The sequence below is a fragment of the Chlorocebus sabaeus genome, chromosome 28 (genome assembly GCF_047675955.1).
Source record: "Chlorocebus sabaeus isolate Y175 chromosome 28, mChlSab1.0.hap1, whole genome shotgun sequence".
Taxonomy (NCBI): Eukaryota; Metazoa; Chordata; class Mammalia; order Primates; family Cercopithecidae; genus Chlorocebus; species Chlorocebus sabaeus.
In genome coordinates, this window is record NC_132931.1 from 9257059 (window position 1) to 9283314 (window position 26256).

At 49.0% G+C, this 26256-nt stretch overlaps 1 protein-coding gene across 3 annotated transcripts in view; it reads right to left on the reverse strand.

The window, feature by feature from the left end:
* Positions 1-26256, reverse strand: part of HIP1 (huntingtin interacting protein 1) — a 212302-nt gene that overhangs the window by 10247 nt on the left and 175799 nt on the right. For all 3 annotated transcript variants that reach the window (XM_037990489.2, XM_008018363.3, XM_037990490.2), the window contains exons 10-29: positions 24668-24743; positions 24415-24555; positions 23566-23663; positions 22825-22897; positions 21259-21442; positions 19360-19448; positions 18842-18958; positions 16079-16180; positions 15402-15545; positions 14809-14944; positions 13667-13753; positions 13366-13473; positions 12696-12832; positions 7586-7696; positions 6775-6833; positions 5941-6034; positions 3914-4014; positions 3552-3657; positions 1213-1336; positions 121-182 (exon numbers count right to left, since the gene is read on the reverse strand). In XM_037990489.2, coding sequence (XP_037846417.1) covers positions 121-182; positions 1213-1336; positions 3552-3657; positions 3914-4014; positions 5941-6034; positions 6775-6833; positions 7586-7696; positions 12696-12832; positions 13366-13473; positions 13667-13753; positions 14809-14944; positions 15402-15545; positions 16079-16180; positions 18842-18958; positions 19360-19448; positions 21259-21442; positions 22825-22897; positions 23566-23663; positions 24415-24555; positions 24668-24743 — 2149 coding nt within the window. The remainder of the gene's footprint in view (positions 1-120; positions 183-1212; positions 1337-3551; positions 3658-3913; positions 4015-5940; positions 6035-6774; positions 6834-7585; positions 7697-12695; positions 12833-13365; positions 13474-13666; positions 13754-14808; positions 14945-15401; positions 15546-16078; positions 16181-18841; positions 18959-19359; positions 19449-21258; positions 21443-22824; positions 22898-23565; positions 23664-24414; positions 24556-24667; positions 24744-26256) is intronic.

Genomic DNA, 26256 nt, shown 5'->3' on the forward strand with positions numbered 1-26256 from the left:
GTGCACCTGTGTTCATTTCCACTCAGGTCTCTCTCCCTCTGCCTTTTCTCCACGGGAACAATATTTAGAGTCCATGTCTAGGCAATAGAGGCTATCTAGACTTAGCGATGGAGCTCTCACCTGGGAATCCATCTCTTGGCGTTTGATCTGTGTCAGCGTCATGCTTGAGAAGTCCATATTGTCTGCAAGGATGGAAACAAGAAGATCTCATCAAATTCTACCCTGCCTGACTGGCACCTGAGAGGTGGACAATGCCAACGCTCTGTGGAAACACCTGGTTTGCCATTTGTCAACACTGCATGAAAGTAACTGAGGGGGCTGGACATAGTGGCTCACTCCTGTAATCCTAGCTCTTTGGGAGGCTGAGGTGGGTGGATCACGAGGTCAGGAGTTCAAGACCAGCCTGGTCAACATGGTGAAACCCTGTCTTTACTAAAAATACAAAAATTAGCCAGGTGCAGTGGTGGGCGCCTGTAATCCCAGCTATTTGGGAGGCTGAGGCAGGAGAATCACTTGAATCTGGGAGCGGAGGTTACAGTGAGCCAAGATTGCGCCATTGTACTCCAGCCTGGGTGACAAGAGCAAGACTCCGTCTCAAAAAAAAAAAAAAGTCCCAGCTACTCAGGAGGCTGAGGCAGGAGAATGGCGTGAACCCGGGAGGCGGAGCTTGCAGTGAGCTGAGATCCGGCCACTGCACTCCAGCCTGGGCGACAGAGCAAGACTCCGTCTCAAAAAAAAAAAAAAAAAAAAAAAAAAAAAGGCAGGGCACAGTGGCACAGTGGCACAGTGGCTCACACCTGTAATTCCAGCAAACTTTGGGAGGCCAAGGTGAGCGGATTACCTGAGGCGAGGAGTTCGAGACCAGCCTTGGCCAACATGGTGAAGCCCCGTCTCTACTAAAAATACAAAAATTAGCGGGCGCAGTGGCGGGCGCCTGTAATCCCAGCTACTCGGGAGGCTGAGGCAGGAGAATCGTGTGAACCAGGGAGGTAGAGGTTGCAGTGAGCAGAGATCGTACCACTGCACTCCAGCCTGGGTGACAGAGTGAGACCCTGTCTCAAAAACAGAAATAAAGAAAAAATAAAATAAAAAGATGAAAAATATGAAAGAATTTAGACACAGTCCTGTGGGATTTGGTTGGGATCACAGGGAACGATGCAGAGAAGAGCTCAAGGATGCAAGATAAGAAAAGGGTCCCTTTGGAAAGGCTACCTGTCTCTTCAATCTGTGATTTGCCGGAAATGGTTGAGGCCACGACGCCGGCAGTGGCCTGGTTCACTCCCCGAGAGGCCTGCTGCAGCTGGGCTAGGTTGGGGCTGTCCTTATCAGCTTTCACCTACCAGGACAAAGCGGATTTAGGTTCATACAACACCTAGAGCAAGAAGGACTGAATCAAATAATTGCTCTGATGGTTCTTAGCAAACATATGTGGGCCAAATGGCAATCACCAATCAGCTTCTCAAAACCTGCTGCCTACAGTCAGCTCCTGACATTATCTATCATCTGAAAAATTATTCCTGGCTTCTTTGCTTGCTGGCTCCCAAACTCTAAGCATTATCACTTATTTGGACAGTGTACCCCGTTGTAGAAATCAATCCGGGATGACAAGAAATAAGGGCAAATAAAGAACACTGAGATACTGTGAAACTCTTCAAAGGATTTTGAGCACCCGGTTTACATGAGAATTAGTTGGGGGCATTGATAGTATGGAGTCAAAAAAATTTTTGTTGTTTTTTGAGATAGAGTTTCGCTCTTGTTGCCCAGGCTGCGTGATCTCAGCTCACTGCAACCTCCGCCTCCCTGGTTCAAGCGATTCTCCTGCCTCAGCCTCCCAAGTAACTGGGATTACATGTGTCCACCACCACACCCGGCTAATTTTTTGTATTTTTAGTAGAGACAGGGTTTCAACATGTTGGCCAGGCTGGTCTCGATCTCCCGACCTCAGGTGATCCACACATCTTGGCCTCCCAAAGTGCTGGGATTACAGGAGTGAGCCACTGTGCCCGGCCTGATTCAAATTTGAAGACTAATAAGGAGGAGTTGTGGAATCTCAGAGATAAGTCAGGTAACCTGTTTATGATGCCAACCTATTCCTTATTTGAGTGTTTCTTGAATGCCAGGACTGCTAATAGGAAGTTGGCATTGCTGGGACTCTCTAAGGCCACTTGTAACGGATGTGAGGAAAGTCACGAGGGACATGTGTGGTGCACTGGGTACAGACGTTCCTTGCTGTCACATGAAAGGACTCTAAGGCCGGGTGTGGTGGCTCACGCTTGTAATTCTAGCACTTTGGGAGGTTGAGGTGGGTGGATCACGAGGTCAGGAGATCGAGGCCATCCTGGCTAACATGGTGAAACTCTGTCTCTACCAAAAATACAAAAAATTAGCTGGGTGTGGTGGCGGGTGCCTGTAGTCCCAGCCACTGGGGAGGCTGAACCAGGAGAATCACTTGAACTCGGGAGGTGGAGTTTTGCAGTGAGCTGAGTTCGCGCCACTGCACTGCAGCCTGGACAACAGAGCAAGACTCTGTCTCAAAAAAAAAAAAAAAAAAAGCTGCTGTAAGAGGATGGTATGGGACCCTTAAGAGGCTGAATTTGTATTTGGAATCGAATCTACCTGAGCCCTGGATAAATCATCTGTTGTCAGGTCCAGTTCCACCCCACCATCCAAGTACTGTCTAACCTAGCCAAGTACTCTCTAACTCCTAAGTACTCTCTAACTGAACCAAGTACCATCTAACCTAACCAAGTACCATCTAACCTAGCCAAGTACTCTCTAACCTAGCCAAGTGCTGTCTAACATAGCCAAGTATATCCCTTAGTACTCTCTAACCTAGCCAAGTTCCATCTAACCTAGCCAAGTACTCTCTAACCCCTTAGTACTCCCTAACCTAGCTAAGTACCATCTAACCTAGCCAAATGCCATCTAACCTAGCCAAGTACTCTCTAACTCAGCCAAGTACTGCCTAATGCAGCCAAGTACTCTTTAACCTAGCCTAGTACTCTCTAACCTAGCCAAGTACTATCTAACATAGTCAAGTATATCCCTTAGTACTCTCTAACCTAGCCAAGTACTCTCTAACCCCTTAGTACTCTCTAACCTAGCTAAGTACCATCTAACCTAGCCAAGTGCCATCTAACCTAGCCAAGTACTCTCTAACCTCTTAGTACTCTCTAACCTAGGTAAGTACCATCTAACCTAGCCAAATGCCATCTAACCTAGCCAAGTACTCTCTAACTCAGCTAAGTACTGCCTAATGCAGCCAAGTACTCTTTAACCTAGCCTAGTACTCTCTAACCTAGCCAAGTACTGTCTAACATAGACAAATATATCCCTTAGTATTCTATAACCTAGCCAAGTTCCATCTAACCTAGCCAAGTACTCTCTAACCTAGTCAAGTACCATCTAACCTAGCCAAGTGCCATCTAACCTAGCCAAGTACTCTCTAACTCAGCCAAGTACTACCTAATGCAGCCAAGTACTCTTTAACCTAGCCTAGTACTCTCTAACTAGGCCTTCCAGGGTCCTAGGAGGTCCAGCACAGGTCCTACCTTGGATGCAGCCACGAGCTGGGCTGTGCTAGCAGCAATTTCATGCGAACACACCATTAGCTCCTCAAATTTCCCTCTGCCTTGTACCACCAGATCAGCTGCATCCCTGATGGAAAACGACAAGAGGGACTAGGTTTTGGGCAGATGAGCCGCAACTCCTCCACAATCCCACCTCCAGACCCCCCACATCACCCTGTGTCCCCTGGGAGAGCCAGGCTCCCTTGTAAACTTGGTCCTGTTGACTTCCTGATCAATAGTTTATTGATCAGGGAGAGATTCTTTTTCCCCTCCTTAGCTATTGTTTGGAGTGGATCAATGGAAGAGGGGTCAGGGGAGTAGCCTTGGTACCAATGGATACTTACACCATGACAGTGGCTCCCCAGCCCACAGCCTTGGAGGCTGAGATGAGTCCTTCTGTCCATCGAGAGTTCTTGGCATAAAACTCTTTAGGGGATGCTGTACCCTAGGGAAGAAAAAAATAATCGTAGCCACCTTTTATTGAGCATGTACTATATGGTAGGTGCTTTTATATATATATTATCCCAAATTATCCTCATAGTAACTCTGAGACATAAGCATTAGTATTCCCATTTTACAAAAAAGAAGATTCAGAGACAAAAATGGCTTTTCTGGCTGGGTGCAGTGGCTCTCGCCTGTAATCCCAGCACTTTGGGAGGCTGAGGCAGGTGGATCACTTGAGGTCAGGAGTTCAAGACCAGCCTGGGCAACATGGTGAAACCCTGTCTCTATTAAAAATATAAAAATTATGGCATGCGCCTGTAGTCCCAGCTACTTGGGAAGCTGAGGCAGGAGAATGGCATGAACCCGGGAGGCGGAGCGGAGCTTGCAGTGAGCCGAGATTGTGCCACTGCACTCCAGCCTGGGCGACAGAGCGAGACTCCGTCTCAAAAAAAAAAAAAAAATACAAAAATTAGCTGAGTGTGGTGGTGGGTGCCTGTAATCCCAGCTACTCAGGAGGCTGAGGCAAGACAATCACTTCAGCCTAGGAGGCGGAGGTTGCAGTGAGCTGAGATCGCGTCACTGCACTCTAGCCTGGGCAACAGAGCGAGACTCTGTCTCAAAACAAAACCCTGGCTGGGCGTGGTGGCTCATGCCTGTAATCCCAGCACTTTGCAAGGCTGAGGCAGGCGGATCATGAGGTCAAGAGATTGAGACCATCCTGTCTAACATGGTAAAACCCCATCTCTACTAAAAATACAAAAATTAGCTGGGTGTGGTGATGTGTGCCTGTTGTCCCAGCTACTCGGGAGGCTGAGGCAGGAGAATCGCTTAAACCCAGGAGGCAGAGGCTGCAGTGAGCCGAGATTGTACCACTGCATTCTAGCCTGGTGACAGAGCGAGACTCAGTCTCAAAACAAAATACAACAACAACAATGAAAAACCAAAAACAAAAACCCAAAACAACAAAACAACAAACAAACAAAAAGGCTTTTCCCAAGGTCATGCAGGAAATAAATGGAAGTAAATCTTGGGCTTTTCTGACTCCAAAGCCTGCAGCATTTCTACCATATGATGACATTTCTGTATTGTATATGTAGGAATAAATATTCTCATATGAATAAGTTATGATCTGAAAAAAGTCTAGCCACTCTCTGCGATTTGCCAATAAAAAAGGAGACTACACAGTGAATATATTTAAAAATATATTTCTACTTGGATTTGAAAAAATGTTTTTATGCTTTGGAAGTGTCTGATAGTCTGAGGATCTGCAGATAATCCTTGTCCAGTCCATCTTTCTATTTTAGAAACAGAAAACATCGCCTCTCAGGAAGATAAAAGGCACTAGCAAACCAGGCCTGGCTGCTTGCTTTATGGCACTGTTCTCAGGCTCATTAACCCCTCCCTGGACTTATGCCTCCCAAGCTGCAGTGGCATATGGGGAAATAAGAAAAAAAAGATGATGATAATCCCAGCAAAGGCATGAGACCGTGAAGTGGTGCATTGGTAACAGGCTGACAGCAGAGTCTATTTGTAAGGGTGAGTTGACTCTGCTGTTGGAAACAGACAAGGCAGAGCTCCCTGTGAAAAGTCAGTCTCAGGCTGGCTTTCAGGATCTGCTTCGTTTGCAAAAGTCCTCATGTCCCCCTCAGAGTACCCAGGTTTGCAATGTAAGCAGGGCTCCCACAGCAAGTTCCAACAATGTCTGCCTGTGCGAAGGGAGCTGGAGTTGGGACCCATGCCTGGTCACCCTCTGGGAAGGTCCTGGAGCTCTGACTTCTCCCCAGGGCCTCTGCTGATGTCTACAGGAGTGGCACCTCTGTGCTCTGGTAGACACACAGAACAAGATGGCAGCATCACAGAGTCTGGTGGAGCGAGAATCTGTCACCAATGCCTGCTCTTCCTGCCCAGGGCCCACATCCACACTCACCCTGCCGCTCTCCACAATCTCTCTCTGGAGGTCCTTAGAGGCTACAATCAGCACCTGAATAGCCTGCATGAGGCTGGTACAGCAACCAAGGATCCTGCCAAACAAACAAACAAACAAAAAGTCGGGGATACACTGAGACCAAGATCCAAGATCAATGAACACGACTGTTCTCCTTTCCACTCCTAGCCAAAGGCAAGCTTAGAATGGGAAAGGGAGGTAAGAAAGGTGCTGAGATTGCTGGAACATTCTGCGGGGAGGACCCGAAGGAGAGGCTGGGGAGTGACAGATCGATTGTGGGTCTCCATCGTAAGGAATAGTGAAGCTGTGATTCCTAGGGCTTCTTTTCTTCTTTTTTGAGACAGAGTCTCGCTCTGTCACCCAGGCTAGAGTGCAGAGGCATGATCTTGGCTCACTGCAACCTCCGCCTCCTAGGTTCAAGTGATTCTCCTGCCTCAGCCTTCCAAGTAGGTGGCATTACAGGCATGCTCCACCACGTCTGGCTAATTTTTGTATTTTTAGTAAAGATGAATTTTCACCACATTGGGCAGGCTGTTCTCGAACTTCCAACCTCAGGTGATCCTCCCTCCTCAGCCTCCCAAAGTGCTGGGATTACAGGTGTGAGCCACCACGCCGGCCCGGGGTTTCTTTTCTTCTATAGTGAAACAGCAATATTGCTGTCATCGTTAATACTGTCACTGACGATTACATCAACTCAGCCCTTCCCCGTGGCTGCTACTGCTCTCCTCTAATTCCATAATAAGTACACAAAGTATGGCCCGATGCCAGGAAGACGGATCCTGCTCCCCTAGGTCCCACCGTGCCGCTCAGACCAACCTTTCATTCACCTCCAGTTTGACTCCTGTATCTCCTGCTCGGGATTTGCTGAGCATCTCCTGTTAAAAAGAAGCATAGTTTCTAAACATGCCTTGAATATTAAGGACCCACTAATGTCCTACTATACTTTCAGTCCAACATCGTGTGGTAGCTGAGAAACCTGAATCTGGAGGTCCCTAAGTCCCTGCCCACATCCTTGGGAGAGTCAGAAAAAGAATCCAGACTCTAATCTATTCAGGGGGAGTGCAGCTGTAGCAGGCTGGCTCTATGATCTGTGTCTTTTTTTGTTTTTGAGACGGAGTCTCACTTTGTCACCCAGGCTGGAGTGCAGCGGCATGATCTCAGCTCACCGCAACCTCTGCCTCCTGGGTTTAAGTGATTCTCTCTTTTTTTTCTTAACAATTTAAAAACATTTTTAGAGACAGGGTCTCACTCTCTCACCCAGGCTAGAGTGCAGTGGTGCAATCATGGCTCACTGTAGCCTCCAATTCCTGGGCTCATGTGATCCTCCTGCAGCCTCTGGAGTAGCAAGGACTACAAGCATGCACCACCACGTCCAGCTAATTATTTTACTTTTTGTAGACAAGGGGTCTTGCCATGATGCACAGGCTGGTCTCAAACTCCTGGACTCAAGTGATCCTCCCAAGGTGCTAGGATTACAGGCATGAGCCACTGTGCCTGGCAAATTCTGGTTTCTGTCTTAGGGGGTCGCCATGGCCTTAATGAACGACTATGACAGGTCTAATGAGCAGTGTTGCAGAAGGGCAGCTGCAAAGGCATCGTTTCAGGAGATCCTGCAGGAACCTCCTACCTCTATTCTGGCCGTGGCAGTTTCAATAGCAGCTGAAGTGGCCGCCATCTCCTTGTCTACCAGGTCCCCCAGCTCTTCCTGCTTGATGTCCAGGCCCCTGGGCAGGAGCTCCTGTGAACACATCACAAAGGCTGAACTGACCCTTGGGCCTCCTCTCTCTTCTCCTCTGCCACCTGTAACCCTTACAAGATGGCAGTGGGAGGAGGCCACCCAGCCAACACCTTCTGCAAGCCACAGGGATTGTGGGGGGGTCTTTCGCAGACCCCATCTGGTCCTCTCTGTGACATGAACTCTGGAACCTCATGCTCCTCCTCACTCGGGATCCACCTCTTTCCAGAATGCCATCGCTGCCTCCCCCTGCAAGGTCATTCCACCACCACTAAGACCCCAGCCCCTTAGTTGTGCAGTGTCAATTGTACTAGCTACACAGGAGGTATTTTTACAATTCGTTCTTTTGCTTTTTCTTTTTGAGACAGAGATCTCCCTCTGTTGCCCAGGCTGGAGTACAGTGGCGCAATCTCGGCACACTGCAATCTTTGCCTCTCGGGTTCAAGCGACTCTCCTTCCTCAGCCTCCCAAGTAGCTGGGATTGCAGGTTTGCGCCACCACGCTCGGCTAATTTTTATATTTTTAGTAGAGACGGGTTTCACTATTTTGCCCAGGCTGGTCTTGAACTTCCGACCTCAGGTAATCCTCCTGCCTCGGCCTCCCAAAGTGCTGGGATTACAGGTGTGAGCCATCACGCCTGGCCCTAATTTTTTATTTTTTTTTAATTTTATTTATTTATTTATTTATTTATTTTTTGAGGCGGAGTGTAGCTCTGTCACCCAGGCTGGAGTACAGTGGCCGGATCTCAGCTCACTGCAAGCTCCGCCTCCCGGGTTCACGCCATTCTCCTGCCTCAGCCTCCCAAGTAGCTGGGACTACAGGCGCCCGCCACCTCGCCCAGCTAGTTTTTTGTATTTTTTAGTAGAGACGGGGTTTCACCGTGTGAACCAGGATGGTCTCGATCTCCTGACCTCGTGATCCGCCCGTCTCGGCCTCCCAAAGTGCTGGGATTACAGGCTTGAGCCACCGCGCCCGGCCCTAATTTTTTATTTTTTTGAGACAGAGTCTTGCTCTGTCACCAGAGATGGAGTGCAGTGGCTTGATCATACTCACTGCAGCCTCCACCTCCCATGCTCAAGCAATCCTCCCACCTCTACCACCACAGTAGCTGGGAGTACAGGGGTGCACCACCAAGCCAGGCTAATTTTTTTTTTTTTTTTAACAGAGATGGGGTCTTACTATGTTGTCCAGGCTGATCTCGAATTCCTGGGCTCAAGTGATCCTCCCGTCTTGGCTTCCCAATGTGCTGGGATTGAGTTACTGCACCTGGCCTACAACTTTTTCAAATACAGATGATATCTCCCACTTTGACCTTGACTTAACTTTGCCTCCACAGCGACCATATGAGGCAGGTATTATTCCTACTGTGTAGATAGGAAGCCAGGGATCAGAGGTAGAATGTCTTGACCACAGTTATGCTAGCAAATGGCAGGGCAGGGATTTGAACTAAAGTCTGACTAATAGCAAAGCCCACGATTTTTAAAACATGATGTGTTATACATACTAAGGTATAAAATATATATGAATGGTTCAAAGGATAAGAATAAAGACGCATGTTATCCACCACCCAACTTAAAACTTAAGGAATGCTATAAGAAACATCAATACCTTTGGAATCTTATTTGTACTTGTATGTGCCCTGATTCTATCTCCCTTCCTTCCTGCCTTCTACTCCAAGAGATACAGAATTCAAGAGAGTGGTTGTCATGTACTATTTTATTTTTATTTTTTAAAGACAAAAAATAAAAGCCTGTTGCCCAGGCTAGAGTGCAGTGGTGTGATCATAGCTCACTGCAGCCTCCCAATCCTGGGCTCAAGTGATCCTCCTGTCTCAGCCTCCTGAGTAGCTGGGACAACAGGCACACATCACTAGGCTCTGCTAACTTAAACTTTTTTGTAGAATCAGAGTCTTGCTTTGTAACCCAGGCTGTATCAAACTCCTGGCCTCAAGTGATCCTCCCACTCCGGCCTCCCAAAGTGCTGGGATTTTCAGACACGTGCCACTATGCCTGGCCTGTCTTCTTCTTCTTATTTTTTAATGCCATATAGCTGCAACCCTAAACAATATATTGTTAAGTTTGAATGTTTGCATCTTTATATAAAAGGAACCATACTGTATATATTTTTCCATGACTTGATTTTTCACTCAGCATTCTACGTGTGAGATTCATCCTGTAACCTAGTAATTCTGATTCTACATAGATACTTTAGAGCAACTGACATGTGTGCATGTATGATCATAGGGGCAAATGAATAACAACCCAAACTGGAAGTAACCCAAATGTCTATCACCAAGAGAACAGACAGATGAATTAAGCGATATTCACGCAATAGATATGAGACAGCAGTGAAAAAGAATGTATCTTCTTGGATTAATCTCACAGAATGTGGAGTGAAAAAGCAAGTTGTAGAAGAATATATACAGTAGGATTCCATTTACCTGTAGTCTATAACATGTGAAACTAACTCATTATTTAGGGAGGCAAAGATGAAGACAATCATTTTTCTTTCTTTCTTTTTTTTTTTTTTGAGACAGAGTCTCACTCTGTTGCCCAGGCTGGAGTACAGTGGTGCAATCTCAGCTCACTGCAGCCTCCGCCTCCTGGGCTCAAGGGATTACCCTGCCTCAGCCTGTCAAGTAGCTGGGATTACAGGTGTGTGCTGGGATTACAAAATGCGCCACCACACCTGGCTAATTTTGTATTTTTAGTAGAGATGCGGTTTCACTATGTCAGTCAGGCTGGTCTCGAACTCCTGGCCTCAAGTGATCCGTCCACCTCAGCCTCCCAAAGTGCTGGGATTACAGGTGTGAGCCACCATGCCTGGCCCTGATCTTTTCATTTTTATTTTTTCTTTTTAGAGACAGGGTCTTACTCTGTCACCCAGGCTGGTGTTCCAGTACGTGAGTACATGGTTCACTGCAGTCTTGAGCTCCTAGGCTTAGGTGATCCTCCTGCCTCAGCCTTCTGAATAGCTGGGACCACAAGTGCTCACCATCACACCTGGCCAATTTTTAAATTTGTTGTAGAGACAGGTCCCCACTAAGTTGCCCAAGTTGGTCTCAAATTCTTGGCCTCAATTGATCCCGGCTGGACGTGGTCTTTTTATTATCTTCTTCTGGAACTCCAATTAGACATTCTATCCTCATGGTTTTTATTTTTTATTTATTTTTTGAGTAGAGTTTCGCTCTCGTTGCCCAGGCTGGAGGGCAAAAGCACGATCTCAGCTCACTGCAAGCTCCGCCTCCCAGGTTCAAGTGATTCTCCTGCCTCAGCCTCCTAAGTAGCTGGGATTACAGGTGCCCACCATCACGCCTGGCTAATTTTTTGTATTTTTAGTAGAGATGGGGTTTCACCATGTTGGCCAGGCTGGTCTCGAACTCCTGACTTCAGGTGATCCACCTGTCTCGGCCTCCCAAAATGCTGGGATTACAGGCGTGAGGCACCGTGACTGCCCCTATCCTCGTATCTTAACCGATATACTCCAATTCATAACATTGGGGGAAAAAATGGAAAAAAATGGTACTGCATAGAAATGGTTTTCTTATTTTTCTTTCCCATAGAGTCCATGTCTTTTCTGTCCCTATATACATTTAACCCAATTTTTGGTATACAGGACATATTGACTACTTATTTATAGCGGAGGCAGGGTCTCGCTCTGCTGCCCAGGCTGGAGTGCAGTGGCACAATCATAGCTCAGTGTGGCCTCCAACTCCTGGGCTCACGTGATCCTCCTGCCTCAGCCTCCCAAGTAGCTGGGATTACAGGTGTGTGACATCACACCTGTCTAATTTTTAAAAAAAATTTATTTTGTAGAGATAGGGTCTCACTATGTTGCCTAGGCTGATCTTGAACTCCTGGCCTCAAGTGATCCTCCTGCCTCGGCCTCCCAAAGTGCAGGGATTACAGATGTGAGCCACCGTGCTCGGCCACTACATCTTTAGTAAATGAATAAATACTGTGTTATGTCCATTTTGGGTATTACCTGCCCATCTAGATAAAAATCCTCAGAGACAGGGGAGCTGCCTATACTTCTTCGATATTGCCTAGTGTAATGATGAGAACACAGCAGATTCTCAGCTAACAGTCAGTGAATTAAATATAGCTGGAAAGTCCTTCGGGAGGTTTTCCCTTTTTAAATTTTTTTTTTAATTTATTTTTAAAGAGACAGGGTCTCATTTTGTTGCCCAGGCCTGTCTCAAACTTCTGGGCTAAAGTGATGCTATTTTTTTTTTTTTTTTTTTTTTTTTTTGAGACGGATCTCACTCTTATGCCCAGGCTGGAGTGCAATGGCGTGATCTCGGCTCACTGCAACCTCCACCTCCCCAGTTCAAGCAATTCTCCTGCCTTGGCCTCCCAAGTACCTGGGATTACAGACATGCGCCACCACACTGGGCTAATCTTTGTATTTTTAGAAGACACAAGGTTTCACCCTGTTGGCCAGGCTGGTCTCCAACTCCCGATCTCAAGTGATCTGCCCGCCTCAGCCTCCCAAAGTGCTGGGATTACAGGCATAAGTCACTGCACCTGGCCAGATTTTCCAATTTTATTTTTATTTATTTATTTTTTTGAGACGGAGTCTCTCTCTGTCGCCCAGGCTGGAGTACAGTGGCCGGATCTCAGCTCACTGCAAGCTCCGCCTCCTGGGTTCACGCCATTCTCCTGCCTCAGCCTCCCGAGTAGCTGGGACTACAGGTGCCTGCCACCTCACCCGGCTAGTTTTTTTTTTTGTATATTTTAGTAGAGACGGGGTTTCACCGTGTTAGCCAGGATGGTCTCGATCTCCTGACCTCGTGATCCACCCGTCTCGGTCTCCCCAAAGTACTGGGATTACAGGCTTGAGCCACCGCGCCCGGCCTGGATTTTCCAATTTTAACAATCTCTTTCTAGAATCAAGTTGTAAGTGCAGAAAGAACTAGCTCAGAACATCACTGATTCTCTGGCCATTCACCAGCATGCACACCCAGAATGACAACGTTCCTCAACGATACTACTGCAAGTACCTCGCCGATGGCCTTGATCTTGCTCAGGCAGTTCCTCATGGCTGTGCTGTCAGCATTCTCAAGGGTTCCCTCTTCCTCCAGGGAGGCCAGGTAGGCGAGGGTTTCCCTGCCGTACTGCTTACAGGCCTCGGTCAGTGCTGGAGATACAAGGCAATAGACACCTGGTTTCTTTTTTCTTTTGAGACAGAGTCTCGCTCTTGTTACTCAGGCTGGAGTGCACTGGCGCAATCTCGGCTCATGGCAAACTCCACCTCCTGAGTTCAAGCAATTCTCCTGCCTCAGCCTCCCGAGTAGCTGGGACTACAGATGCACCACTGTGCCTGGCTAATTTTTGTATTTTTAGTAGAGACGGGGTTTTGCCATGTTGGCCAGGCTGGTCTTGAACTCCTGACTTCAGGTGATCTGCCCACCTCGTCCTCCTAAAGTATTACAGTGATTACAGGCGTGAACCATTGCACCCGGCCAGTCATTTTTGTATTTTTAGTAGAGACGGGGTTTCGTCATGTTGGCCAGGCTGTTCTTGAACTCCCGCCCTCAAGTGATCCGCCTGCCTCAGCCTCCCAAAGTGCTGGGGTTACAGGCATGAGCCACTGCACCCGGCCCAACAGAGACTTTTAAAGGCCCCCTGCTCCCCTGGTCCATGAACAGCCCCTCATGCCCTGGTACTCACAGTCGGCAGGCTCAGGTGGGGCTCTGAGGCTGGTGCTGGCACCATGAGAAATGGCGTCGCTGGTCAAGTGGGCCAGCAGGGTTATGGAATGCAGAAGTCCACTGATGTCTGCCAGGATTGGAAAGGAAGTTTCTCAGGTCTGGTTGATGGTGTCACTTTCATACCCTTTCCTCCCCTATTTTATGAGTTGTCTACATGCCTTTCTTGATGCAGAGGAACCTGTCACCATTTCTGCATTCAGGTGCTTCTCAACCCTGTCCAGCTGTCACAAATGACAGAGACTATCCTTGGCCATTCTTACCTTCCGGGCAGGCCAGATACTGGCTCCAGCTTTTCTCCAGTTGTTCAGTGCAGCTGGAAATGGACGTGACCGTGGAGAGGAGGTGATCTGTGAGAGGGAACACAGGGTAAGGTCACAGCAAGTTCTCATAGCTGGCTTCATCCTCGTTAATTAAGCACTGAATAGAGGAGCTTACCTAGTGTGTAAGCTTCCTGCCTAGACGTGAAGTTCATGAGTCTCTTGACTCAGACCATAGTTTTTTCCTTAGAGAAACACAGAATTGTCTGCTCCTGGTGGATGTTTTATCAGTGTGACCCACTGTCTAAAGCAGTGGCTATCGGCCAGGCGCAGTGGCTCATGCCTGTAATCCAGCACTTCGGGAGGCCGAGGTGGGCAGATCATGAGATCAGGAGATCGAGACCATCCTGGATAACACGGTGAAACCCCATCTCTACTAAAAGTACAAAAAATTAGCCGGGCGTGATGGCTTGTGCCTGTAGTCCCAGCTACTTGGGAGGCTGAGGCAGGAGAATGGCGTGAACCCAGGAGGCAGAGCTTGCAGTGAGCCAAGATCGCGCTACTGCACTCCAGCCTGGGCAACAGCGCATGACTCTGTCTCAAAAAAAAAAAAAAAAAAGCAGTGGCTATCACACCTGGGGGCTTTAGAAAATACTACTGCTGGGCCTGGTGTGGTGGCTCATGCGTGTAATCCCAGCACCTTGGGAGGCCAAGGTGGATGGATAGCCTGAGCCCAGGTCTTCAAGACCAGTCTGAGCAACAAACCCCAACCAAAAATTAGCTGGGCGTGGTGTTGTGTGCCTGTAGTCCCAGCTACTTGGGAGACTGAGTGGGGAGGATTGCGTGAGCCCAGGAAGTGGAGGTTGCAGTGAGCCACCGCACTGTGCTCCAGCCTGGGCAACAGAGTAAGACCCTATCTCAAAAAGAAAAAAAAAAAAAAAAAAGGAAAATACTAGTGTACAGGTTCTAATGCACAGAGTTTCCAAATGTAACTGATCTAGGATGGGGCCTGGGCACCCGTAAGCTAATGCTGACATGCTGTGGGGCTGAGAGCCCCTGAGCTAAGTCTCACATGAGATTCACCATCAACAGAGGGTCAGGCTGTAAGCACTTGGCCCCTGCCAGCCGGGCAGTTGCAAGTGTACCTGCAGACCCAGCGCAGCTGATGAGAGGAGGTTCTTCAAGCTGGTTCAGGGCGTCTTGTATCACCTGCTCCGCAGCCTTCCTGGATCCCACCAGAAGCATTTTTCGTTGGTCTTTGGCAAGCTGGCACACAGATTCCTAAAAACGGTCCGGGGAGGTGAGAGTCTGCCCTAGACTCCATAATGAACCTGAGCGGCATGACCTGGCTGGGGCTCCTAGCATCTTAGCTCAAGTCACGGCCAATGAGGTCCAAGCCAGTAAGCCTGAGACAGAGAAAGGCGCCTTAACTGTGTGCACGGGGTGTGTGGCTGCCCACGGAGGCTGTGGGGATGGATCACTGCACCCGGTTCTCATGGCTGGGAGGGAATGCCAAACTTCCCTTCTCATACAAAAAAGACAGCACTCTGCTTTCCCTCATGCGCTCTGCAGGCAGTGCAGGGCCTGCTGGCATCACACCTACAGAACGTCTGCACAATCGGGCCAAGGCCCCAAACTCCTTCTCAGCAGCCCCGGGGTCCTCCTGGCCTCTGTGCATGCGCAGAGGCCCTCAGTGGGAGTTCACAGGCGCTTGCTCGTGTCTGTGTCTGTGACTTGCCTCTGTGCTGGCCAGTTTGAGCTGAGTGTCCTGCAGTTCTTTCCGAAGAGCAGATAATTCCTCATCTCTATGAGCTGCGCCACTCACCAGGCTGTCCCGCTCCTTCTCTAGCTCGGCGATCTGGGCTGCCCAGTTTGCTTCTGACTGCAAAGGTGACCACAAGGAAAGAGGGAGACGCTGGTTGAGTTAAACAGTCCCTATTTCTCAGAGGTCCAACCCATCACCTGGCTACAAGGACTGGGAAGGTGATAGCTCTTTAACCTCCCGCTCTGATTCCCTCTCGCACTGATTACAGCTGGGGCTGACTTGGCCAGGTTAAGGATGGTGGATGACAGCAATGCCAAAGCCAGGGGTGGGGCAAGAAAGGAGGCCGGGTGTGGAGGCTCATGCCCGTAATCCCAGCACTTTAGGAGGCCGAGGTGAGAGGATCACTTGAGCCCTGGAGTTTGAGACCAGCCTGGGCAACATAGTGAAACCTTGTTTTTACCAAAGCAAATATAAAAATTATCTGGGCGTAGTGGCTTGTGCCTGTAGTCTCAGTTACTTCGGGGGAGCTAAGTGGGGAGAACCTGAGCCCAGGGGGGTGGAGGCTCCAGCGAGCTGAGATCACACTACTACATCCCAGCCTGGGTGACGGAAGACCCCATCTCAATAAAAAAGAGAAAGGAGGTATTTACCTGGGCAGAAGTTTCCAGGCTGCCTTGGAGAACCTGAAGCTCCCGTTGGCTTGTGGCGAGTTCTTGCTTCAAGCTCTCTAGAACTTCCAGCTGTTCTTGAGTCTGAAAGATAAGAAAAACAGAGGGACTCTGATCTGGGTGGTAGTGACAAAGAATATAAAAACGTAAACATGTCCCAAGTGATCAGTAAGAGATCTGTAAGCTCTACTGTACGTAAGTTACACCACTCAAAAAAGTGCAGGGTGTGGGAGGAAGAGGCGAGACCCCAGAGTGTACTGAAAATGTGGAATGTCAAGGAAGGAATTTTTATTATTTATTTATTTATATATATATATATTTATTTATTTTTGAGACAGAGTCTCGCTCTTGTCGCCCAGGCTGGAGTGCAGTGGTGCAATCTTGGCTCACTGCAACCTTTACCTCCCAGGTTCAAGCAATTCCCATGCCTCAGACTCCCGAGTAGCTGGGACTACAGGCGCCCGCCACCCCGCCTGGCTGATCTTTATATTTTTAGTAGAGACGGGGTTTCACCATGTTGGCTAGGCTGGTCTCGAACCCCTGACCTCAGGCGATCCTCCGGCCTTGGCTTCCCAAGGTGCTTGGATTACAAGTGTGAGCCACTGTGCCTGGCCTCCAGGAAGGAATTTTAGAAACATTTCCCAAATGTCATGCTTAAGTCCGTAATACTAAAGGCAAACTGGGTCTTAAATTCAGGCATCCCAACAGCTGGTATATGGCTGAACTACAGCACCTCGCCATCCCCAAATGACTCTGTTTCTTTGATTTCTTGATGGTGTTTGTCAAAGAGTGGGTTGTGACTCCTTAGTAAGAATTCACAGCTAACATTTAAAAAAATGGATTAAATAGAACAGAAAATAGCCGAATGAATTCACGTAGTAAGGATAAGTATTGCTTGGTGAAACTTACTTGTATTTCCATGAGATAGATGTAGTTTTTTATGTGGGGTCACAGAAAAGTGTGAAAGTCACTCCTCTAAATCTAGGACATTTGGTTTGATCTGTCCCATATCTCTAACTCCACCTCTAAGCCTCCAATCTGCCTGTCGGTCCTGCTCCAACACAATGGTGTTCTCTTTTTTTTTTTTGAGATGGAGTCCCGCTCTGTTGTCCAGGCTGGAGCGCAGTGACATGATCTCAGCTCATGCAACCTCCGCCTCCTGGGTTCAAGTGATTCTCCTGCCTCAGACTCTCAAGTAGCTGGACTACAGGTATGAGCCACCATGCCCGGCTGATTTTTTTGTATTTTTAGTAGAGATGGGGTTTCACCATGTTGGTCAGGCTGGTCTTGAACTCCTTACCTGAGGTGATCTGTCCACCTCAGCCTCCCAAAGTGCTGGGATTACAGGTGTGAGCCATTGTGCCTGCCTCTTTTTTTTTTTCCTAATAGAGACAGGTCTCACTCTATCGCCCAGGCTGGGGTGCAGAGGGGCAATCATAGCTCACTGCAGCCTCGATCTCAAACTGGGCTCAAGCAATTTTCCCACCTCAGCTTCCCAAGTAGCTAGGATTGCAGGCATAGATGCTGCTACACCTGGCTAATTTTTACTTTTTTTTTTTTGTCTTGCTCTGTTGCCCAGGCTGAAGTGCAGTGGCACGATCACAGCTCACTGCAGTGTCAAACTCCTGGGCTCAAGCAATTCTCCTGCACTGGCATCCCAAGTAGTTGGGACTACAGGCATGCATTACCACGCCCAGCTAATTTCTTAATTTTTTTTTTTTTTTTTTTTTTAGATGGAGTCTTACTGTCACCAGGCTGGAGTGCAGTGGCATGATCTCTGCTCACTGCAACCTCTGCCTCCCGGGTTCAAGTGATTCTCCTGCCTCAGCCTCCCAAGTAGCTGAGACTACAGGTGTCCTCTACCATGCCCGGCTACTTTTGTGTATTTTTAGTAGAGACGGGGTTTCGCCATGTTGGCCAGGAGAGTCTCGATCTCTTGACCTCGTGATCCACCCGCCTCGGCCTCCCAAAGTGCCAGGATTACAAGCATGAGCCACTGCGCCCGGCCAATGTCTTAATTTTTTGTAGACACAAGGTCTCACTTTGTTGCCCAGACTGGCCTGGAACTCCTGGCCTCAAATCATCCTCCCGCACGCTGGGATCCAGGTGGGAACCACTGTGCCTGGCTTGTTCTCAAGTTTTTGTAAATAATGCTTATCCCGCCGGGCGTGGTGGCTCACACCTATAATCCCAGCACTTTGGGAGGCCAAGGCGGGTGGATCACAAAGTCAGGAGTTCGAGACCAGCCTGGCCAATATGGTGAAACCCCGTCTCTACTAAAAATACAAAAATTAGCCAGGCGTGGTGGTGGGCACCTGTAGTCCCACATGCTCGGGAGGCTGAGGCAGGAGAATCGCTTGAACCCGAGAGGCGGAGGTTGCAGTGAGCCGAGATCGTGCCATTGCACTCCAGCCTGGGCGACAGAGCGAGACTCCATCTCAAAAAAAAAAAAAGCTCATCCCTCTGTCTCTGCTACCCATGTGTTTTCCTTTCCTCAAACTCTCCTCCAGTCTCATCCTTGGAAAGCCTTTGCTGATTAGACCCATGCAACTTGGGTCCTTCCATTACTTCGTGTATGCACTGGTGATGGTGTCTGGCTGTTCTGCATGGCCGCCATGGTGTGCTCCCTGCTGTGTGATGCCAACCGACCCACAGAACTGCCCGTGGAGCAGAAGGCCACAAAGCCCCCGTCACCAACTCAGCAGCCCCCTCCCTCATTTCCCGAGTGCTCCTCCTCCCACTCACCTTCCGCTGGCCCTGGTCACTGATGCGCTCCAATGAATCCTCCAGCTGTTTTTTCTCTCGTTCCAAATCTACCTGAGCTTGTCTGGCCACGGACACCTGTTTGGTCACCTCTGCATTCTGCAAAAGAAGAACAGTGTCTTGAACCAGGAGATCCCAGGCTTAGAGGACATCCTCCTTCTAGAACAATCACACTCAGGCTGTGCACACCCTAGAGTCAGCCACAGGAAACACCTTCCTACCCAGAGCGAAGCCGGAACAGAGCTATCACCTTCAGCTGCTTGACGCTCAAGTATTTACAGAATAATAAAGAAGGTGGGTGACCTACATGGGGCTGGCACCCAGGACAGAGCACAAGACACAGAGGCAAGGAAGACTGAAAAGGTGTGATTCCCGAGATGGTGGCAATGCCTTAGAGATCAATGTAGGGGTTGCTGGCCCCAGGGAAGCCACAGGCCTGAGCCACTCTCTTCCCCGAGGTGCAGGGCCTGCAGGATGGTGATAGGGGCTGAGGGTCCTACCTTCCGCAGCAGGTCAGCGTGGTTCTGAACCAGCTCGCTGTACTTCTCCTTCAGCTTGCTATATCGCTGTTCATTGGCTTGGGCTTTCCCTGTATTGTCAAAGACCAAAGTGAGGAGTCTACCCTAGGATGGACCCTTGCCTTCCTTGCAATGAGCCAGGGTCCCTAGAAGATCCTTCTTTTTTTTTTTTTTTTTTGAGACGGAGTCTTGCTCTGTCGCCCAGGCTGAAGTGCAGTGGCATGATCTCGGCTCACTGCAAGCTCCGCCTCCCGGGTTCACGCCATTCTCCTGCCTCAGCCTCCCGAGTAGCTGGGACTACAGGTGCCTGCCACCACGCCTGGCTAATTTTTTTTGTATTTTTAGTAGAGATGGGGTTTCCCCGTGTTAGCCAGGATGGTCTCGATCTCCTGACCTTGTGATCCACCCGTCTCGGCCTCCCAAAGTCCTAGGATTACAGGCGTGGGCCACCACACCTGGCCTGAAGATGCTTCTTGTTTTGTTTTGTTTTGTTTTGTGACAATCTTTCTCTGTCACCCAGGCTGGGTTACAGTGGCACAATCACTGCTCACTGCAGCCTCGACCTCCTTGGGCTCAAGCCATCCTCCCCCTCAGTCTCCCGAATAGCTGGGCTCATGGGCATATGCCACCACACCCGACTGATTTTTGTAGAGATGGGGTCTCACTATGTCAGCCAGGCTGGTCTTAAACTCCTGGGCTCAGGCAATCCTCCCACCTCTGGGATTACAGGCGTGAGCCACTGTGCCCGGCCAAAGATCCTCCTTTGATTTCAGGAATGCATATATATTTTTCTCCCTTGAAAATCCCACTTACAGAAACTTCTTTGGGAAGTCATCTTTAAAAAGAGTTCAACTGGTTAAAAATCAAGCCAGGGGCCAAGTGAGGTGGCTCACGCCTGTAATCCCAGCACTTTGGGAGGCCTCAGGAGGGTAGATCACCTGAGGTCAGGAGTTTGAGACCAGCCTGGCCAACATGGTGAAACCCCATCTCTACTAAAAATACAAAAATCAGTCGGGCATGGTGGTGTGCTCCTGTAATCCCAGCGACTCAGGAGGCTGAGGCAGGACAATCGCTTGAACCTGGGAGGCGGAGGTTGCAGTGAGCCCAGATCACATCACTGCACTCCAGCCTGGGCTACAGAGGGAGACTCTGTCTCAGAAAAAGAAAAGAAAAGAAAATAACAACAAAAAAAATCAAGCCAGGGATTCATGCCTCTTCAGCACTTACATACATGGCATTTATTCTATGGGCGCTTTCAGATTTTTAAAACATTTAATTGAGTTGTTTTAGAGACAAGGCTCTCTGTTACCGAGGCTGGAGTGCGGTGGTACAATCAGCTCACTGCAGCCTTGAATTCCTGGGCTCAAGTGATCCTGTCTCAGCCTCAAGCGTAGCTGGGGCTACAGGCATGTGCCACCATGCCTGGCTAATCTTTTTTATTTTTTCTAGAGATGGGATCTTGCTATGTTGCCCAGGTTGGTCTTGAACTCCTGGCCGGAAGCAATCCTTCCATCTTGGCCTCCCAGAGTGCCAGGATTACAGGCATAAGCCACTGTGCTCTCAGCTTGTATGTCAATTTCTTTGTTAGGACCTCAGTCCTCTCTCCTTCTCCCTTAGTATCCACTGCCCAGGGCAAGCACTTCAGGGCCATCTTCTGTATTTCCCATCTCTGTGCTCAGCGGTGCCTCACACAGGGCTTTGTGCCTGTAGGACTCAAACCCACCCTCTGGACTGAGGCTAAGAGCTGGCATTCCTGACTATTTCTAGAAAGACAGTCTGGGGCTCCCCCGCCCAGCCTCTGTGCCGCATCCTGAGTCCAGCTGGGCTCTGCTGCCTGCGCCTGCCCCCCCGGGCCCGCCCCTGCCCCCACCCACCGCTCACTTTCTATCTCAGACAGGCTCCGTTGAGCCTTCTCGGTGTCTTCCCGCTGCCTCCTGAGCTCGTCCAGTTCTGCCCGCAGGAACTCACAGTCGTCGGCCGCCTGCTGCCGCAGGTGCTGCTGCTCAGCCAGCTCTGCTTCCAGCTCGCTGACGCGGCCCTTCAGCTGCAGCACAACCCGCTGGCTCTGTGGGGGACTCGGGTCATGAGGCCAGCCGCCCACTGCCACGGGTCACGGGCACGGGCTGGAGAAGTGGGTCCTACCGTGCTTCCAAGTAAATACCCGGTTCCCCGAAGTCAACTCCCCACGTCCCAGGAGGGTTGGACCACCTGGTCATTAGGAGCTCCTCAATCAACAGCCATAACAGGGGATGATGACAGGGGAACCGTGGTCCTCTTTAGAGTGACTGGGGGTAGCACTGGCTGTCCCTGTGGGTAAAGTCACCTGAGCAGCCACTGTGAGGGGCGGTTGTTAATATGGCACCAACACTGCTGACAGCCATCTCTTCTTTTTTTTTTTGGCGGGGGGCGTAGGGGGACAGGGTACCACTATCACCCAGACTGGAGCACAGTGAGGTGATAGTGGCTCACTGCAGCCTCAATCTCCTGGGCTCAAGAGATCCTCTAGCTTCAGCCTTCCGAGTAGCTGGCATTACAGTTATGCACCACCATGCCCAGCTAATTTTTAAAAAGTTTTTTGCAGAGATGGGGACTTACTATGTTGCCCGAGCTAGTCTTGAACTGCTGGGCTCAAGCGATCCTCCTGCCTGAGCCTCCCGAAGTGCTGGGGTTACAGGCAGGAGCCACTGTGCCCAGCAAACCAATTTCTCCTTATCGCCATGTGAGAAGGTCTGGTCTTGTTCCCCAGAGCTTCTCAGCCTTGTGGGGACCAAGGTCATCTCTGGGCATCAATCACATGGATACTGTGCCTGGCCTAAATGCTGTCCTCACGGCATGTCAAATGGAAATGCATTATGACAGAGAACACATTTTGGATTTAGCATTTCTACCAGCTTTTATTTTGTTTTAGAGATGGGGGTCTCACTATGTTGCCCAGACTGGATTCAGAACTCCTGGGCTTGAGTGATCCTCCCACCTCAGCCTTCTCAGTAGCTGGGATCACAGGCGTGCACCACCACGCCTGGCTTGCTTCTACTAATTAACCTACCCTAAGGATGAAGTCCAAAAAAGTGTCTATGTGATGCAATTTTTTTTTCTTTTTTTTTTTGAGACAGAGTCTTGCTCTGTTGCCCAGGCTGAAGTGCAGTGGCGTGATCTCAGTTCACTGCAACCTCTGCCTCCCAAGTTCAAGCAATTCTCATGCCTCAGCTTCCCAATTAGCTAGGATTACAGGTGCCTGCCAACACATCGGCTAATTACTGTATTTTTATTGTAGACGGGATTTCCCAGGGTGAAACTCTCGACCTCAGGTAATCCTCCTGCCTTGGCCTCCCAAAGTGCTGGGATTACAGGTGTGAGCCACTGTGCCTGGCCAGTGTGATGCAAATTTAACATTCAAATCTACCGTGTTTTGGTGAATCGCAAAGGCAGAGCAGATCCAAGGCATACCTCCGTCTTCATGTTTTCCAGCTGTGCCTTCAGTCCACTTATCTCTCTGTATAGTCGCTCAATTAAGTGGTCCCTGGGAAGAGAAGGGGAATGAGTTTGCTTCCATAGTGCTTCTATCCCTCTCTTTTTAATTGTGAGCTCAGGGTAGGAAATCAAAAGCTGGTATTAATTTGGGGACAATTCTTTGAAATGCCATGAATTATACTCTAAATGTTAAAAGATACTAATCTAATACTCATAAGTCCATGGTTATTGATTTTCTTCTGAGATTAAAGGGGCCAATATTTGAGGGTCAAGACATTCTTTTTGTGTGTGTTTTTGGTTTTGTTTTAGAGACAGTCTGGTTTTGTTGCCCAGGTTGAAGTGTAGTGGCATGATCACAGCTCACCAAAGCCTTGATATCCCAGGCTCAAGTGATCTTTCCACTTCAATCTCCTGAGTAACCGGGACTACAGGTGTGTACAACCTGCCCAGCTAATTTTTTTACTTTTATTTAATAGAGATGAGGTCTTGCTATGCTGCCCAGGCTGGTCTTGAAGTCCTAGCCTTAAGCAATCCTCCTGCCTCATCCGCCCAAAACGTTGGGATTATAGGCGTGAGCCACTGCACCTGGCTCTTCGAGATGTTCTTTATCTAAGAAGCCCTGGTATCATTAAGAATTCCTCTTTGGTTAGTGTTTCGAGGCAGACCATGGCTTAACTTAGCTCCTGCACCATCTGCCTGAACCCAGGTTGGACTCACTTCTCATCCTTGTTCACGCCGTTTTGACTGTTGAAATTGAAGGGATCACTGCTGAATGAACTGCCAAAGATGTCATCAAACTTGTTGTCAAATAAACTCTGTGGTTGACCAAAAAGGAGTGAGAATAAGTCAGAGTGTCAGAGAATTCTGTGTGTGGGTCAGTTGGGTGACATGGGAGAATGCCCCCTTTCTCAATTTGATTCAGACAATTTAATTTTTTTTATTTTTTTTTGAGACAGGTTCTCACTCTACTGCCCAGGCTAGAGTACAGTGGTGCAATCATAGCTCACTGCAGCCTCCAACTCCTGGCTCAAGTGATCCTCCTGGTTCAGCCTCCTGAGTAGCTAGAAGTTTAGGTGTGTACCACCATGCCTGGATAATTTTTTTATTGTTATTTTATTTTATTTATTTATTTATTTTTAGGACCTGGTTCTTGTTCTCTTGCCTAGGCTGGAGTGCAGTGGCATGATAACGGCCCACCACAGCCTTGGTCTCCTAGGCTCAAGCGATCCTCCCATCTCAGCCATGTGTGCCACCATGTCTGGCTAATTTTGTAAAGATGGGGTCTTACTATGTTGCCCAGGCTGGTCTTGAACTGGCTTCAAGCAATCTTCCCACCTTAGCCTTGCAAAGTGTTGGGATTACAGCTGTGAGCCACTGCACCCAGCCAGACCCATTTATGATCCTTCTGGTTGCCACAGAGCAGGATGCTCAGCCTCGGTTGCTGCTAGGTGAAGAGAAAGCTGAACCTGGCTAGAGTCAATGGGCTTTGGCCAGGGTCTCCCCCAGCCTCTCCCCGTACTTGCAGGCAAGAGGAAAGGCCATGTTTCTCTCCCAAGTGGTCCTCACCTGTTGAGAGGCATCCATGTCCATGAGGTCATCCTTCTCTAGGACTGGCTCACTGTCGGGGGATGAGGTCTCTGCAGGGATCACCACCACGGGGCTGATGTGTTCTGACAGGGCTGAGGCTCGCAGGAAGTTGGGTGGGTTCTGAAGACGGAGACACATCCTCAAACAGTGCTCGCTTGCCAGGCCCTGCCGGCCTCTAAGAGGGTACTTGGGGCTTCTGCAGTGCCGACAGTGTGCGGTCGGGCACGCTTACCTCAGGCAGCTGGGGGATCTGAATGAGCCGCTTGAAGTACTGCAGGTTGCTGGAGCGGTAGAACAGCTCTTTCAACCTAGGGGTGGAGAAGAACCTGAGGGGTGCTGGGTGTCTTCATCAGCCCCATGTAGGGGACAGAGCAGCCACCTGGCCTTCCTGCCCCCTCCCCAGCCCCAAGGCACAGGCTGTCAAGGAGATAAGCTCCATGGTGCTGGGACTCAATTATGATGCTACAGAGGAGGATTATTTAAAGCTGGTCCTCAGTGACCTGGTAGTGAAGAAAGAGTAATTCATGCTACACATCCTTTGGAAGAGTAGACAATCCAAAAGCTGATTTCTTCATTTCTGTAGAATATACGTTGTTATCTTGCAGACTTAACTTCCGAGAAATGTTTGGTTTAGAGTAACATGAAAAGAAACGAACTTTCTCTGAGGATAAGCCAACTAACCATAGGAAAAGGGAAGGGAATTTAATTACAAAGGTAGCTCTCTTCTCTCTTCTTTCATTACTTATTTTTGTTTTTGGACTATTCGTTCTCTTCACAATTAGGACTATAAGTTCCTGGGAAGTGGGGACTGAGCTCTGCTGAGCTGTTTCCCATAGTGCCAGGGACAGGGGAACTGTTCAATAAACACTTGGAGAATTACAATCGTTTGGTACTATGTCCTAATCTTAGGTGGACATACACATGAAGAAACCAACATTGTTTTTTTTTTTTTTTCCTCTCTCTCTTTTTGTAGAGACAGGGTCTTGCTCTGTCACCCAGGCTAGAGTGCAGTGGTGCAATCATAGCTCACTGCAGCCTCGAATTCCTGGGCTCAAGTGATCTTCTGCTTCAGCCTCCCAAGTAGCTAGAACTACAGGGATGCACCATCATGCCCGGCTAATTTTTAATTTTTTGGTAGAAACAGGGTCTTGCTATGTTGCCCAGGCTGGTCTCTAACTCCAGGCTTCAAGCAATCCTACAGCCTTGGCCTCCCAAAGTGCTGGGATTACACGCATGAGCCACCCCACACCTGGCAAACTCAACATCTTTTTCGCATTCTCAAATCTCTATTTTGAATCTAAATACTGAAGACCAAGAAACCTGAAAGGATCCAGACTTATATATTCTTTATTTTAATTTTATTTATTTATTTTGTTTGAGATGGAGTTTTGCTCTTGTTGCTCAGGCTGGAGTGCAGTAGTGTGATCTTGGCTCACCGCAACCGCCTCCCAGGTTCAAGTGATTCTCTTGCCTCAGCCTCCCGAGTTGCTGGGATTACAAGTATGTGCCACCATGCCCGGGTAATTTTGCATTTTTAGTAGAGACGGGGTTTCTCCACGTTGGTCAGGCTGGTCTCGAACTCCCAACCTCAGGTAATCCGCCCGTCTTGGCCTCCCAAAGTGTTGGGATTATAGGCGTAAGCCAACATGCCCTGCCTATTTTTAAATATTTTTTTGAGATTGGGTCTTACTCCATCGCCCAGGCTGACGTATAGTGGCACAATCATAGCTCATTGCAGCCTTGACCTCTCTGGGCCCAAGGGATCCTCACACCTCAGCCTCCAAGTAGCTGGGAGTACAGGTATGTGCCACCACACCTGGC